At 44.8% G+C, this 15,444-nt stretch overlaps 2 protein-coding genes across 2 annotated transcripts in view; one reads left to right on the forward strand and one right to left on the reverse strand.

The window, feature by feature from the left end:
- The window catches only part of LOC135369367 (phospholipid scramblase 2-like), a 74,912-nt gene extending 73,447 nt beyond the window's left edge, over positions 1-1,465 (forward strand). Inside the window, exon 8 of the mRNA XM_064602960.1 lies at positions 1,230-1,465. Coding sequence (XP_064459030.1) covers positions 1,230-1,465 — 236 coding nt within the window. The remainder of the gene's footprint in view (positions 1-1,229) is intronic.
- Positions 1,466-5,496: 4,031 nt separating this feature from the next.
- On the reverse strand, positions 5,497-9,003 carry LOC135369261 (uncharacterized). Its single transcript, XM_064602871.1, has 7 exons — positions 8,615-9,003; positions 8,477-8,536; positions 8,064-8,315; positions 7,488-7,631; positions 7,211-7,345; positions 6,378-7,125; positions 5,497-5,816 (listed from the first exon to the last, which is right to left on the reverse strand). The coding sequence occupies exons 1-7, from the start codon at positions 8,927-8,929 to the stop codon at positions 5,563-5,565; spliced, it is 1,908 nt and encodes a 635-aa protein (XP_064458941.1). The 5' UTR covers positions 8,930-9,003; the 3' UTR covers positions 5,497-5,562.
- Between the last annotated feature and the right edge of the window lie 6,441 nt (positions 9,004-15,444).

The raw sequence follows: 15,444 nt of genomic DNA on the forward strand, positions 1-15,444 counted from the left end.
CCTCGCAGTGTGAAGGTGACATAAGTTTTAATAGTTCACAGAGTAACATCCGCAAGCAATGCAGACCTCTAGCCACTACGGGAAAGAGGTTGGCATGTGGTCCAGACCCTGAGCATCGAGGAAGGAAACACAGGAGCGGCAACCTTTTTTAAACTGGTAGCAGCGTGTCAGCCTGCGCAAGGGACTTTGGGATACGCGTCCGTTCTACTACATGTCCGTTTTCTTCTCTTTTTTTTTTCTTTCTTGAGAAAGTGGCGATAGCCTTTTGCAGTGGAGTTCGATGGTATGCTAGCGATGTGATGTGATAAAGAAAAAATGGGGATGTGAGTTTCGACCAAGTCGAACTGGCTACTCCAGTACACTCACATGTCACAAAGTACAAACAGATGATGAGCTGTACGCCATTTCCCAGCACTTTTTGGTGCAGTAAGAGATCAACTGCTGTGAACTGCATGGTTCTTTGTACCTATGAAGTGTAGAGGCGAGGGAGTAAGATGAAGAAAGAAGGAGCAAGCCATAGCCGGAATCTGATATTAATTCTCACATCAGGTAGACTGACTAGCACAGCCATACGTAATTCGGTTCAAACCGTTATTTTGGTTGCGTTGAACCGGAACCGAACCAATAGCTTTGAACCGGAACTCGAACCGAACCCCAAAAAATAACAGTTTCAAGCCCTGCCTACAGTGCAATTCCATAGTAACTTTAACCAGAACTCGACAACTCAACTTTCCATCTTGCTTCGCGATGTCAATGCCAATCGGTCGAGCCGACTGAGAGCGAGCGGGTCGTTTGACCAAAATCACGCATCCTACAACTAATGCACATGCGCGATAGTCGGATCGGACGTTTCATACGGGCTAAAATGTCGCTGGTTCCCCTAATGACAACGGAATTGCGGCAGGTCAATTAAAAAACAGTGTTTGTAGGAAGGGATGGCTCTTCTGTGAAGTTAGGTGCTTTCAAGTTGCTGCAAGCATTGTGAGTTGCTGTGGTCACGGAAGTGTCTCATTCCTTTGTATTCTCGGAGCGGGTTGGAAATTTTTGGTTCATAAAATATTGTGATCCCAATGAAGGCTTCTGAGGGATCTTTGGCATTGGCAGTTACGTGGTACCGATTGTGTGCTTCAGTGCCTATCATAAGACATCTCAGCAGGACGAGTGCAACACCTGCTCCTAGAGGGTGGAGGGCTTTCGTAAAGCCCTTCATAACACCACTTCGTATCCAGATCGGTGCCGACTGTACACGCTGCTTCCTGGTTCCCTCAGCAAGAAAGATATTCAGCGCTTGGTCCCAGAATCCACGAAGCATGTGATTGAAAAAGCGCGCACGCTGAAGGCTGGAGTCTGGGCTGTTCCAGCCATCTACGCGGGAAAGAAGGATAAAAAGGAAGATGTGGACGTTCCTTTGAAGTATTACGCAAACGACAACTATAGATGCTCTGTGCAAAGCCCGAACGTGTAGGATGTCCTCACGGTAGTGATCAACGACGAAAAAGGTCGAAGTTGTGAGGCGTTTCATGACGCGAACAGTGCGTGAAGCGTACCAACTTTTCAAAGATGAAAACCCAGGTGCCCAGATACCTGTAAAGGGTACACGCACGATTTATTTTTTATTAATTCCGTGTTAGCGCCGCGAACCAACTGTGGCTATGAGCGGCGTGCACGCACGATAGATATATCAAATAAAAGAGCATTGAAAGATCAGTAGACTGATACCAAGTACGGTAATGACGGACATCTACAGCCATGGATACCACGCGTTGAAGTGGGAACAAAACTGTGCTCTAGATCATGTTCTCCATTTTTTTATATCACAGAGCGCTCGGGCTGCTGGTCTATAGGTATGCTAAAGTCTAAAACAATTGCAGAACAATACCCCTTAAAACTCTGGAGATATACACGTGCAAAAACGGCAAAAGCGAAACACTCGTATTCAGGGCCACATCTTCTTTATCTCTCATCTCATTTATCTCTCTCTTTATCTTATCCTCTCACGTATCTTTTTCTTTTTTTCTTTGCACAAAAACTGTTTGGTAGAAATAATTCATTTGGCCGCTTTTGATCATCATATACAGGGTGTCCACGCTAACTGTGAACATATTTTTTAAAAAAAGTGTATAACACTTTTTTTCAAGATGAAATCATTGCAATATAGCATATGCTGAAGGGCACTCCCTAGCAGGGCATTAGCAAAGTCGAAAGGCAATGTCTTAATTAACTTTCATTAATTAAGTTTTTAATTATAAAAGCTACAAAGTTGTCCCAATGAGAACATATGTTCCTTTCGGTCACCTGATATCGTAGCCGTTTTCAGAACAAAAATCCGTTCGATAGATCGCCAGCAAAATTTAGTGAAGGAACGCCTTTTTTTGCTTTATTTTGTTCATTGCGCATCTTCGGAGACGCGTATTTGCTTCATCCCCAACGGAAGAGTTGGAAGGAGCACAGTGCCGCCTCATGCGACGAAGATTAGCTTTAACTTGCGGAAAAAAAACAAAAACAAATGTTTCAGGTGACTCTATCGGAACTGGTTTTATCTTGGGTTGCATTTTCTGTTTCCTTTTAATCTTTTTCCAGGACGCGACAGGCGATAGTGTGCTCTTTCTCCCTCTCACATTGGGGGTGAAAGAAAGACGCGTCTTCTAAGAAGCGCAATGAACAAAATGAAGAAAAAATGGCGTTCCTTCACGAATTTTTTGCGGGCGATCTATCGAACGGATTTTTGTTCTGAAAACGGCTACGATATCAGGTGACCGAAAGGAACAGATGTTCTCATTGGGACGACTTTGTAGCTTTTATAATTAAAAACTTAATTAATGAAAGTTAATTAAGACATTGCCTTTGGACTTTGCTAATGCCCTGCTAGGGAGTGCTTTTCAGCATATGCTATACATGAATTTTCTGTGGGCGTCGCCATTTTGGCAGCGCAGCGCCGTCTAGCGTGCGAAGGGGCGTCGGCGCCATGCTGGCTTGTGCGGATAAATGGGAAAGCCTTTGCGTGCTGTGGGTTGCTGCACGTATCGACGTGTTTGCCAGTTCGACTAGCAGCTTCTTGGATTGTGCCTTTGCGTGGAGTTTTCCGTGAGACAGAGAGAGAAGAAAAAACTGTCAAAACGGTGACTGTTGTCTATGCCAGCTTAGAATGAATAATACAGACGTATCGGCCGGAGCCGACACAGGCGAAGGAAGAAGATCTGTCCAACCAACAATATGCATTGGAGGTGAGCGTTTATTCCTTTCTTCGTATTGAATGCTTGTCATATTTGTTATCTCTTCATCATATTGGCGGAACACTGTGCGCCGCTAGTTTTCGTTTCTTTCGTTCAGGCTACGTTCGCGCAATGGTGCACCACGCAAACTTGACGGCATAAGACGCCTGGGTCTCTCTGGGAGGTTCAGCCCAAAGCACTATTGTTAGAGGATGTGCAGATGGAAATTATTCCATTTATTATTCAGGAAAAGCTTATGGGAATGCTGTTTTTATTTTAACTTGAGGCGGTTGTTTGTACAGTTGCCATTTGTGACAAAGCCATGCACATATGAGCCCCAATATCGTATGCCACATGTGTGTGAATACTGCGTGTGAACGTGCCTGTTCTATCTTGCGCAGATAAGCACCTTTACTGATTGCGATGCTTGATTTCTCTCGTGTTTGCACAGGTAACAAAGTATATCAGCACCCAACCTCTATCGCAGGCTGGAGTGACGATATGAAGAAGTGGCCGCAGGTACGAATGCCTCACATTGTGTGTTATCTTGTCAGTAACAAGGCATGCGACCTGAAGGATGTAAACGCCTTTCGAAGCATGGACTCGTACACATACCTTCAGAGTGGCTGGGTTGGTGCAGTGTTTGTGCATGAGATTGACAGCTCTCTTGTGTTACTGAAATGTCAAGTACAGGCATCACAATCAGTTAAAGTACATCATGACTCATGGGTGTGCTGTCAGCGAGCTGGTGAGGTAGTTAACAGTGGCTGCACATGTATGGCAGGCAAAGGCAAAGTATGCAGCCATGTTGGGGCCCTGTTGTGGAAGGTGGATCTTGCCGTGGCATCGGGCCTCACTGGGGAGGCGTGTACTGATAGAGCAGCTGCATGGAATAAGGGCACCAAAAGAAACATGGAGCCTGCAGCTCTTCAAGATATCAACTTCAAAGTACAGACGAGAACCATAGATAAAGATGTCCCAAGAAGGCCGCAGCCCCCTTTGCCACAGCTGTGTGGGAACGACAACGATCTGAAGGAGTTTTACAAGAGGTCCCCATTTCACAACATTATAAATATACCTGGTGAGCATCATCATGTGACATGATCTGTTGTATTATGCTGCAGTTACAGAGTTAACTGAGTGTGAAAAATGCTACCTCTTTTTTGTATTGGGGAACAGTCTCAACAGTCTGGGAACATGTAAGTAAAAATTGTGGTTCATAGCCCTGAAATGTGTTCGCCTTCATATGTAGGAGCACAGCATACAGATACAGCACAGCATTCATACTCATTGAGCCTGGAAGCTTAATAAAGTGTATGCTTAATAATAAAAAGTATGAAAATAAAATAAATAATAATAATACTAAAATGTGTGCTTAATGTATGACGCACCATAGTGACCGGTGTTCTTCACTGCAGGCACATTATTTCATGCAACAATGGCAGCTCCAGCACGGCAGCCACAGCATCGAGCAGGCATTCCTGCTGTCCAGCATTCATCACATGAGGACATCGCCAGTTTGCCAGCATCTTGTGGTCCATGCAACACGTTTTACAACAGATATATTGATCTTTCTGTTTCTGCAATGACCACTTTAGAGGAAGCCACCAGGACACAGAACAGCTCCCTGTGGTACATATCCAGAAAGCTGCGAATAACTGCCTCGAATATCAAAAAGGTCCCGAAGCGAGCAACAACATCAACGGCCAAGGCACTGCAGTCTCTCACCTCTCCAAGTTTTCATGGAAATGCTGCCACACAGCACGGCATAAGGAATGAAGCAGTCGCTCGCCAACAGTTCCAAACTGACTTTGGGCTTCGTGTCACACACTGTGGTACACATGTGTGCAAAGACTATCCGTGGCTTTCGGCCACGCCGGACGGTGTTGTAGAGTCCTGTGATGCAATATTGGAAATTAAGTGTCCCTTCGTAGAGGACTGTGAGGAATTAATTGGCAGCGGGCGGTATGACATAGCCAAGAAAGGCAAGGACTACATTCTCGTAGAAAGCGGTCCAAACAACTACTACAGTCAAGTTCAGTACACAATGCTGTGCACTCAGAAAAAACTGTGCTTCTTCTATGTGTGGTCAGTAGCAACTGCAGTACTTGCAAGGGTACCTTTCAGTGAAAGTTATGTAAGAAAAACAACTCCAAGGCTAAAGAAGTTTTATTTTGGAAGTATGTTACCACGGCTTGAGGAAATGGGCCGGGAAGGTACACTGGACATGGACTTGGAGTACCGGCAGCTGTCACAGATGTAAAGATATCACGGGAACTGAGAAATTGAAATGTTCTTCCAGGTACACAGTAAAGTTAAACTATACAGTTCAATGACTGAAGTATTTTATTCATGGTTCATGTGCAGTCTGGCCCCATTGTTGCTCCTGTGTGCCTGTTACGTCAGCAATAAGGGGTGGCTTAAAGTTACACAGTCCTGCACACACAAAAATCATCATATCGATTGTCTTTTTACATTTGATGCTAAGGGATGACTTGAATATTCGATAGGTTTTCATCCGGTTGATGGCCCTCTCAACATGGATTCTAACGGATGCAATCCGTCGGGTTTTGGTGACCTCCTCTTCAGACAGCTGTGCCTTGCCTTGAGGGGGTACAAACACAGTATTTCACCCGATGTGGACAAGAAAAAAAGTAGTACAAATTCTACTTGTCTGAAGACTATGGGGTAATGCTATTTATCTCGGGGGAGATTTTGCCATGACTTCTGAGCACTTCTATGAAATTTAATTTGTGAGAAATTGTATTTTCAAAATTGAACTCCGAAGTTTGCCAAGTCCGCCTCACACTATTTTTCAGGAAAAAAAAAGCACATCCCGGATTTCACTACTACAACGGTAATAGCCGGGGAAAAAACTGTATTGCTATTTGGTACTCGGCTCAGTTACTTTTTTTTTTTGCCAAGTACTCGGTAGGTTAACTAACACTTTTGGTATTGGTTAGCAAGCCTCAGCTGAGCACTGAGACCATGTACAGCAAAATGTCATTAACCAGGTATTATGGCTTGAATAATCACAAGAAATTAAAAATTCAAATATTAAATGTCAGAACATCTAATGGAATGGAAAGTTTGAGATAAGCGAAGCTGTTGCATGAATTAACAGCAATATCACAAGCACACTTCGCACATTCAGCATCCACCTACCTCTAGTGAAGGCTGGGACATTTAGCTTCACCCCTTGGGCTGCCAGGTAAGGGTCCAGTGTAAAGCCCCTATCAGCCATGATTTCATCATTTCGTGCGAAGTACTCTAGAATTCCACAATCCTTCACAATGAACTTATCAGAGGCCCGACCCCCATATGCTTTGGACACATACATTATAAAGCCGTTTGGCGCAATAACAATCAAAAACTTAAGTGTGTTATGTGCCTTATAGGAACTGTACGTTTGTGCCCTGGCCATTTGTTTCTTCGGTCTCTGGAGGAAAACTTCTGTGCAGTCTAGAATGCACCTGGTGTTCTCGTAACCGCTCTGAATGAATGAATCTGGCATGCTGCTTTGTATCCTTGACTTCGGCAGCCAAACCACGGAGTATTTCATAATTTCATTCAGTGACTTCAGGACACTGTTAAATATCTTGCAAACAGACGATGGAGATATAGAAAACCGCCAAGCAAGATCTCGGTACAAAGTCCCCAGTCTGAGGCGCATCAATGCAAGCAGTAACTGGTCCTCCAATGGCAATTGTGAGAGGGGCCGAAATGATTGTTCGAGGCATAGAAGGATCTTCTGAAACACTTCCTCTGACAGTCCTGTGTAAAACAGAATGTCAGAAGTCGACATCCGAGACCTCACGGATGAATGGAGAGTTCCCAAGTTCAGTGGCAAGCTGTATGTATGGTCCGCTGAGGCTAGATCCTCCCACTGTGTGGCTACGTCACGGTTGCGATCCTGAATGAACACAGAGAATTTCTGTGTTAACTATATTTCTATATTGCCTGTGCTGCTAAAGACAATAACTACTAAAGATACTTGCAGAGTCATTGTCTGTCTGTGTTTCAACAGAAGTTGTTGGCACAGATGGAAATACATGAAATATTTGTGATGTGCCAGGTCCACCGGTGTTGCAGTGCTGCACTTCAGGGGGACTCCTTTCTGCACTAGAGCCACACTTCAAGAAGAAGTAAAAGTATGAGAAAACATGCTATCAGTAACTGCACGTCGGACAGCAAGGTTATGGTGTGTGAAGCAAGCTGTGTACGGACAATGCTATTATGTACATATTGCTCAAGAAACGAAGTAGTGATATGCACCTCATCCCTGCTATCTGCTGCAACCTGCACCAAGTCCATGCCGGGAAACGAAGTAGCAATAGGCACCTGATCTCTGCTATCTGCTGCACCTTCCACAAAGTCCATGCCGGGAACTGTTCTTGGTTGCGTTTCGTCGGGACGAACCTAACAACGATTTTCAGAGAAGTCACTGACAAATGTATCATGAGGAGAGAGATATTCCAGTGCTTAGGCTTACGAAATCTGCCAGGGTGTTCAAACACCGGGTAAAGACAAGAACTACTAAAGACTCTTGCAGAGTCATTGTCTGTCTGTGTTTCAACAGAAGTTGTTGGCACAGATGGAACTACATGAAATATTTGTGCTGTGCCAGGTTCACCGGTGTTGCAGTGCTGCACTTCTGGGGGACTCCTTTCTGCACTAGAGTCACACTTCAAGAAGAAGTGAAAGTATGAGAAAACATGCTATTGGTAACTGCACGTCGGACAGCAAGGTTGTGCTGTGTGAAGCAAGCTGTGTACGGACAGTGCTATTATGTAAATATTGCTCAAGAAAAGAAGCAGTGATATGCACTTCATCCCTGCTATCTGCTCTAACCTGTACCAAGTCCATGCCGGGAAACGAAGTAGTGATAGGCACCTCATCCCTGCTATCTGCTGCAACCTGTACCAAGTCCATGCCGGGAAACGAAGTAGTGATAGGCACCTCATCCCTGCTATCTGCTGCGACCTGCACCAAGTCCATGCCGGGAAACGAAGTAGTGATAGGCACCTCATCCCTGCTATCTGCTGCACCCTGCACCAAGCCCATGCCGGGAACTGTTCTTGGTTGCGTTTCGTCGGGACGAACCTAACAACGATTTTCAAAGTCACTGAGAAATGTATCATGAGGAGAGAGAGATTCCAGTGCTTAGGCTTACGAAATCTGTCAGGGTGTTCAAACACCGGGTAATCTCAACAGTACTTTTCACGGTCTCACAATTGAAACCCAACGTGATTCCGGTTACTCACTTTTCGTTTTTTTCTCGGCAGGTAGGGTTGCCTTAGAATGCGCCGTCGACCGACCTTCACCTGAGATATGCATGAAGCATGTGAGACATTGCTTAATAAGGCGAAACAATCGCATTGTGAACTCCCAGAGAGACGCACCTTTCTTTCATAGCCAAGGTTGATCATCGGCGTCGGGTTCCTCTCTGTTCTTCTTCCATCCACAAAGTGTTCAGAGCACACGCGAGATGACTGTGAGGGCGTAAAATCCTTTCTGTTTACGCATGCTATCCACTGCCGACGCTCCTCATCGTCATGCGGAAATCTGTGCAGGTGAAACAGTTTGCAACCGCAATGCCCGCGCTGCTGGCCGTGCACTTCACAGACTTCATTCTCCAGCATTTTTCGTTTCCGGTAGTTGTTCGTGCATCCGAAGATGACACAGTGGTTACCCGTCGATCGTACATTAGTTGACATAGCACTAGTACGCAGGGAAACGCATTAGGACAACTGTATCACGACGTCAACGTACGCAGTTAACACACGGAACACAGCCGCTCGGAAGTCAGGAGGGGTGTTCGCACATTCCAGAGAGGAGGAAAGCGCTTGGCGCGCTGCGAGCATGCTGGGGACGAGGCTTGGTTGGAAAACGGTGTATATTGCAATGATTTCATATTGGAAAAAAGTGTTATACATATTTTTAAGAAATATGTTCACAGTTAGCGTGGACACCCTGTACTATGAGTATCTAAACAAGCACACATATATATAAAGAGGGGGAAAAGCCCTTAAAGAAATAAGTAAATGACGCTAGACGTGTTTGAAATTCAAACTTACAGATAAGATGGCTTCTATGGCTGCACGTAGAGAAACAGATACTCATGGAACGATGCGACAGCACCAGAGGACACGTGTTTCGCCGTGTTTGCGCTCGTCAGCCCTGGGTAACTGCGCATCGTTCGGGATTGGCAAATGGGTCACTCAGCTGAGTGACCCAGTGACCCCTGGTTTGCCAATCCCGAACGATGCGCAGCTACCCAGGGCTGACGAGACGCAAACACAAACATATGCTATATTTTTCTTGAGTGCGACATGCCTCTGGAGGGCGACAGCCCGCAAGCAATACTGGAAATAAGCCTCTGTCGCGGCAGAAATGCCCATGGCGACGTTTGAGTGTCAAACATATGCTATACGTGCAGCCAAAGAGCTCCGGGTATTCTTTTTTCTAGTGTACTTCACTGGCTTTGCACTAGGCTTTCAGTGGTGAGTAAGCTCACCCTGACGGGAGGAATCACGTGTTACGTGACCTTCTGACGCCATCCACTCAAACGTTGCCTGCTTGCCGTTGTACTGCTGACGATAGATGACAAGAAAGCACCTGGTGAAGACGGCCTGAGGCTAGTATTCTACAAGAAGTACTGGGACAACGCCATTCTTAAGTATGGTTAATGCGGCATTTAATGAAAACAAGCTCCCGACGTCCTTCTACCAGGGTAGGATTGTCCTGATATGTAAAGATGAGAATAAGAAGGAATCAATCAGAGCATGGAGGCCAGTGACATTATTAAATATCGATTAAAAAATAATCGCAAAGCTCCTTGCAAACCGCATCTACCCAGTATTGTGTGATGTGGTGAGCGATACACAAGCTGCCAATATACAAGGAAGTGCAGCTCAGCTAAATGTGTTATCAATAAGAGACATCATGTGTTATATAATAAAAACAGGAAATGCGGGAGCACTTTTCACTATTGACTCGGAAAAAGCATTCGACCGCGTTAATCATAATTACATGGTCGACTGCTTGACAAAAATTGAACTGCATAATAAGTTAATTGAAAAAATAAAGCTAATATACATTAGGGGCACGTCTCGAATTATGGTCAAGGGTCACCCCACTCGGGAAATTGCAATCAAGCGAGGTGTACGTCAAGCGTGTCCGCTATCTGCGGCACTCTTTGTGATAACAATGGAGCCACTTATTCAAATGATTCAGCGGCACACAAGGCCTGTGGTTCTTACCAATAGTCAGAGAAGCCTGCCTACGTTTGCCTTCGCGGACGATGTGTCCGTGATCATCAATAGTGCTGAATCGTTAAAACAGGTGTTGCGTGCCTCTGAACGATACGAAGGTATAAGTGGAGCAAAGATTAACAAAGACAAAAGTTGAACTACTTTTCTTTGGTAACTGGGACGTCTCCACAAGTGAAGTTTATGGGGTCCCAGTCGAAAACGATATAAAGGTATTAGGCATGCTGTTTAACAGGAAGGTTTGGCACATAGCAACTGGAAAACAAGAAAAGATAAGAGAGAAGGTAAACGATCTGAATCAAGTAAAATTCAACGCTTTCGCACGCATACAAATATCAAAAACACATTTAATGAGTTTATTAGTTTACGTGATGCATGCTATGCAGCCAGAACCGTAGGTAATTAAGATAACTGAGAGAATTATCTTCCCTTTTATCTGGGGCAGGGGTATCGAGTTTGTAAAACGCGCAGGATGAAAGAGCCAAAGATAAGGGGCGGGTTTGGCATTCTGGATATAGAACTAATGTCAAGAGCAGAACATATAAAGTGGGTGCTTAAGAACCAATATATTGTGACATGCCGCTAGTGAGCGCGATTGTTAGGTACTCGTTAGGTGTAGGTATTAGACATATAGAGGGTAAACTTGATAATGCAAATCCGAGAGCGGCGAATCCCACAAGGTATTATCAAGATGTTGTAAGCGATCACAAGGTCCATTGTGGGAAAAAAGAAAGACATAGACGTGTTTAATATGACAACAACAGATATGGCAGAGGTCAATAAAGAAAGTGAAAGTGTACCAGGTACGTTTGGAGATACCTGGAGCCCAGCCAAGATTGGCAAACATTAACTCTTATTTTCTGGATGGGACAAGAGAATGCCTTTGTATGGCGTCTAGCGCATGGCATATCTGCCAAGACTCGATATCACCTGAATGCTAAGCACCCTAGCTGGGGTGTGTTGCTTTGTGGAGGTAAAGAAAGCCTCCAGCCATTACTTCTTTTGATTGCCGCTATATAATGCCGTTCCTCATGAAGTGAGGCGCCTCTTTCCCGACCAACCTGTCACTTACCCAACAATATGCTTTTTGAACTGGTCGTCAAAAAACAAATGCATAAAGAGGCAGTTCGTGGTTCTTGTGGCCGAACTCACCTACCGACTATGGCGCATGTGGTGTGATGTCGCCCGTGGAAAAAAACCCCACCCCATACTTCAACAATTTTTGGTTTGTGGAAAAACGAAATTAGGTGGTCTCTTAGAAGAGAGCTTCAGAGACAAAAGAAAGCGGAGTTTATTAGACTGTGGATGTCACGTGCTGTCATCTTTCAGATGACCGAAGAACAAATTGAGGTGAGCCCGGGGGTCTTTTAGCGTTCTAATGCTCCTTCCCCATTTCTTACCCTTTTGCCTTTACCTCTTTACCTTTTACCCCCTTTTATCATCTTTCATGTTACTGCTCCTTTCATCGCCACGCTGCATTTAAATCTTTTGTCATAAATCATCAAGACACAACTCCTCTTCATCATCACCATTATGGCTTAGGAGGCGGAAACTACTGAAAATATACTCTCTAAAACGTACTAGGTAGAGATACGTGAATGGGCGCATGAGTGTGACACTTCAGAGTGGCCACTGGCGTAGAAGGAATGTTCGTAAGCTAGGTCGTCATAAAGATCAGAGGGCTAGGTGGAGCTGTTCGTACAAGAACGATCCAGGTATGCATGAAGGACCAACGGCGCGGCATTCAGCCCCTGAACCAGTGAATGTATGGTTTTTTCTTGAGTGCGACATGCCTCTGGAGGGCGAAAGCCCGCAAGCAATACTGGAAATAAGCCTCTGTCGCGGCAGAAATGCCCATAAGCTCACAACATGCGTATCCATCTGTGTGATATTTTATTTCTTTTAAACTTTCTTCTGATCGCTGGTTACGCAACCCACTGATGCCAACGTCTGATAAGACCTTACTCTTATGATTGCGCGTATGAATGTGACACTCTACTTTTATTCAACTATAGGGAGAAGAGCCTCCAGGCCCCGCAAATGATACGTGAGCGAGCGATGTTCTTTGACTCGCTTTGCTCTTTTACTCTGATATGGCGGCATGGCGACGTTTCAGTTTCAAACATATGCTATACGTGCAGCCAAAGAGCTCCGGCTATTCTTTTTTCTAGTATACTTCACTGGCTTTGCACTGAGCGTTCAGTGTTGAGTAAGCTCACCCTCACGGAGGAATCACATGTTACTGACCTTCTGACGCCATCCGCTCAAACGTTGCCTACTTGCTGTAGTACTGCTGATGAGCCCAAGAAGGCAGAAACAGCTGTCCAGTACTGGCATGGCGACGTTTGAGTTTCAAACATATGCTATACGTGCAGGCAAAGAGCTCCGGCTATTCTTTTTTCTAGTATACTTCACTGCCTTTGCACTGGGCTTTCAGTGGTGAGTAAGCTCACACTGACGGGAGGAATCATGTGTTACGTGACCTTCTGATGCCATCCGCTCAAACGTTGCCTGCCTGTGTACTGCTGAAGTCCAAGAAGGCAGAAACAGCTGTCCAGTACTGACAATGGCGACGTTTGAGTTTCAAACATATGCTATACGTGCAGCAAAGAGCTCCGGCTATTCTTTTTTCTAGTATATATATATACTACTATACTACTATATATAAATGGATATATATATATATATATCCATTTATTACTGCGTATCATTTGCAATGCACAACAAATAAACACAACGATAAAACAAGGAAGAGGACGTTTCGACGCCTATGCGGGCGTCCTCATCAACTTTAAAGCGTGAAGGAAACTGTTCATGAGAAGGGAGAAACCTGTTTAAGAGGGCATACCAGCTCTCCGTCCCAATGTATTTCCTATGGAACAGTTTTTATGCTTTCTCTCGGTAACCGCCGCGCAGATTTTGACGCGGGTGCTTTCATCATAAGAGGAAGACGAGATGAAGAGAATTGCGGTACAGGATTTCTCGTATATGTCGTATGTATTTTAACGGCGACGTCACGAATGCGAAAAAAATACACAATTTTTCTCCTCCCTCTTTGAAAAGGTTTTATTAAACTTCTATAGCCATTTCGAAAAAAACTTTCCGTTTCCTCACTCTGGAATTATTTCAGGAATCGATAGACATCAAATTTATATGTCTACCACTTATAGTTTTATAAAAAATGCATGAAACGTGAGTACGCAAAATCGCCCACTCAAAGCCCGTGAACGCGTCACTTCTGTGTTGCATCTGGTGACGCGACAGCAAAACCGCGCGGAACATTTTGACCGTATCCATCCGCCGACCATGCAGCGCGCACGCGCACCTGAGTTGTGGCTGTTACGAAATGGTGTGGGGAGTGTGGGATGCTCACTTTGCAACCTACTTCGAGTTTGGTTGTGCGTTTGGTCTCGCTGCGAGCTCGAGGATTTGTGTACGGAAGCTTAAGCGGACGAAGAGGTTCATGGCGGATTTGGGTCGCATAGGTAATTCGTGTTCGACGGTTCTGGAAAGTCATCTGTTGAAGGTTCAAATGAATTATGTAATGTTGCATGTTTGAGTGATAATCCTCCTGATACTAGCGCGTGTTCCGCTTCGACGAGTTCGGATCTCTTATCTAGTCAGACTCCATCCATTGATGCTGACGATATGACGTTTCCAGCTGTTGTTTCTGATCCGGCCCCTCCTGTTGATGTTGGCGATAAAACTGATAACTTCGTACTTGACGGGCGACGTATTGTCGAGATTGAGCATTTCTTTTCATCTTTGCAAGCTTTGTCTGTACATACACGTTCTTTTACGATTCACACTTCTGGATTAGAAATTAATTATTTGTAATAATAGAAATACAGACATATATAAGAATACAGACATAATTAGAAATTATATCTTTCGATTTTGCGCGAACTCAGTCCGCTAACAAAGAAAAAAGCGGAAATGTTAGCCTCCAAATGAGGGACAAACACACAGGGCACTGGACCGATAACCCAGAGAATGTGTGTTCGAGTCCTAGAGCTGGCTAACCTTTTCAGTGACTCCCTTCTCTCAAAGGTTAGGCCTGCGCTACGGGGGCTTGCTATTCCCGGCAAAGAAACAATGAAAAAGGAAGGAAGAAACAAATAAAAAGAAGAAAATGAAAAATGTAACAAACACTGAAGGAAAATAAACACGAAATTGATTACGTCCTCTCCTTTGTCAACGTCGTTGCCTCCGACGTACAAGGCTATGAAATCCAGACCAGGCGTTACCTGGAGCTCCAAAAACCTCTCAGGGAGGTCTGTTAGCGTCGCACCACCGATGGAAAAGGGCACACCTTTACGGACCGCGGCAAAAGAAGGTCTTTCGCTCGATAAGAACTTGGTTTGGCTGTCACAAGGATGATTCCCTTCATAGTCTGCTGCTGCAGTTGGCTTCAGAAGAGAAGCATCAAAAGAAGCTGCGGTTTATTACCCTCCAGAATGCATTTGAAAAGCCCAGAAATGTCAATCAGGCTATTGGACAATGTGCCCGTGGGCCTGTGACAAAGCGTGCGGGCCTTTTGAAGTGCAACAACCCGATGTCTTCGATGACATCATGCTGGTCCTGCACCTTCTTTCTCCCTCTCTCCTCTATACTTTCATGGACAGCTGACTTAGGGCATGGCCTTGGAGACCAGAACAAAAGCTTACTTAGCTGCTCGTAAAGGGATTATCGTCAGCCAGCATTGTCGCGGCAGTGTAAGAGACACCGAGACCAATAAACCTCTTCTATTGAGCAACAGTCTTCTCCGGAACCCAAATTCACGTTCGCGAAGCAAGGAAAACCAACGACAGCGACGGGGGAACGGGGATATATTTATTAGACGAAAAGGAAAAAAAAAAAAAAAAACGGGATAAAGGTCAGCCAAACCGGACGTCGGCTTGCTATTCCGGAAATACATAAATAAATAAATAAAATTAAGAAATAGGAGATAAACGAAACGG

This window comes from Ornithodoros turicata, chromosome 9 (genome assembly GCF_037126465.1).
Source record: "Ornithodoros turicata isolate Travis chromosome 9, ASM3712646v1, whole genome shotgun sequence".
Lineage (NCBI taxonomy): Eukaryota > Metazoa > Arthropoda > Arachnida > Ixodida > Argasidae > Ornithodoros > Ornithodoros turicata.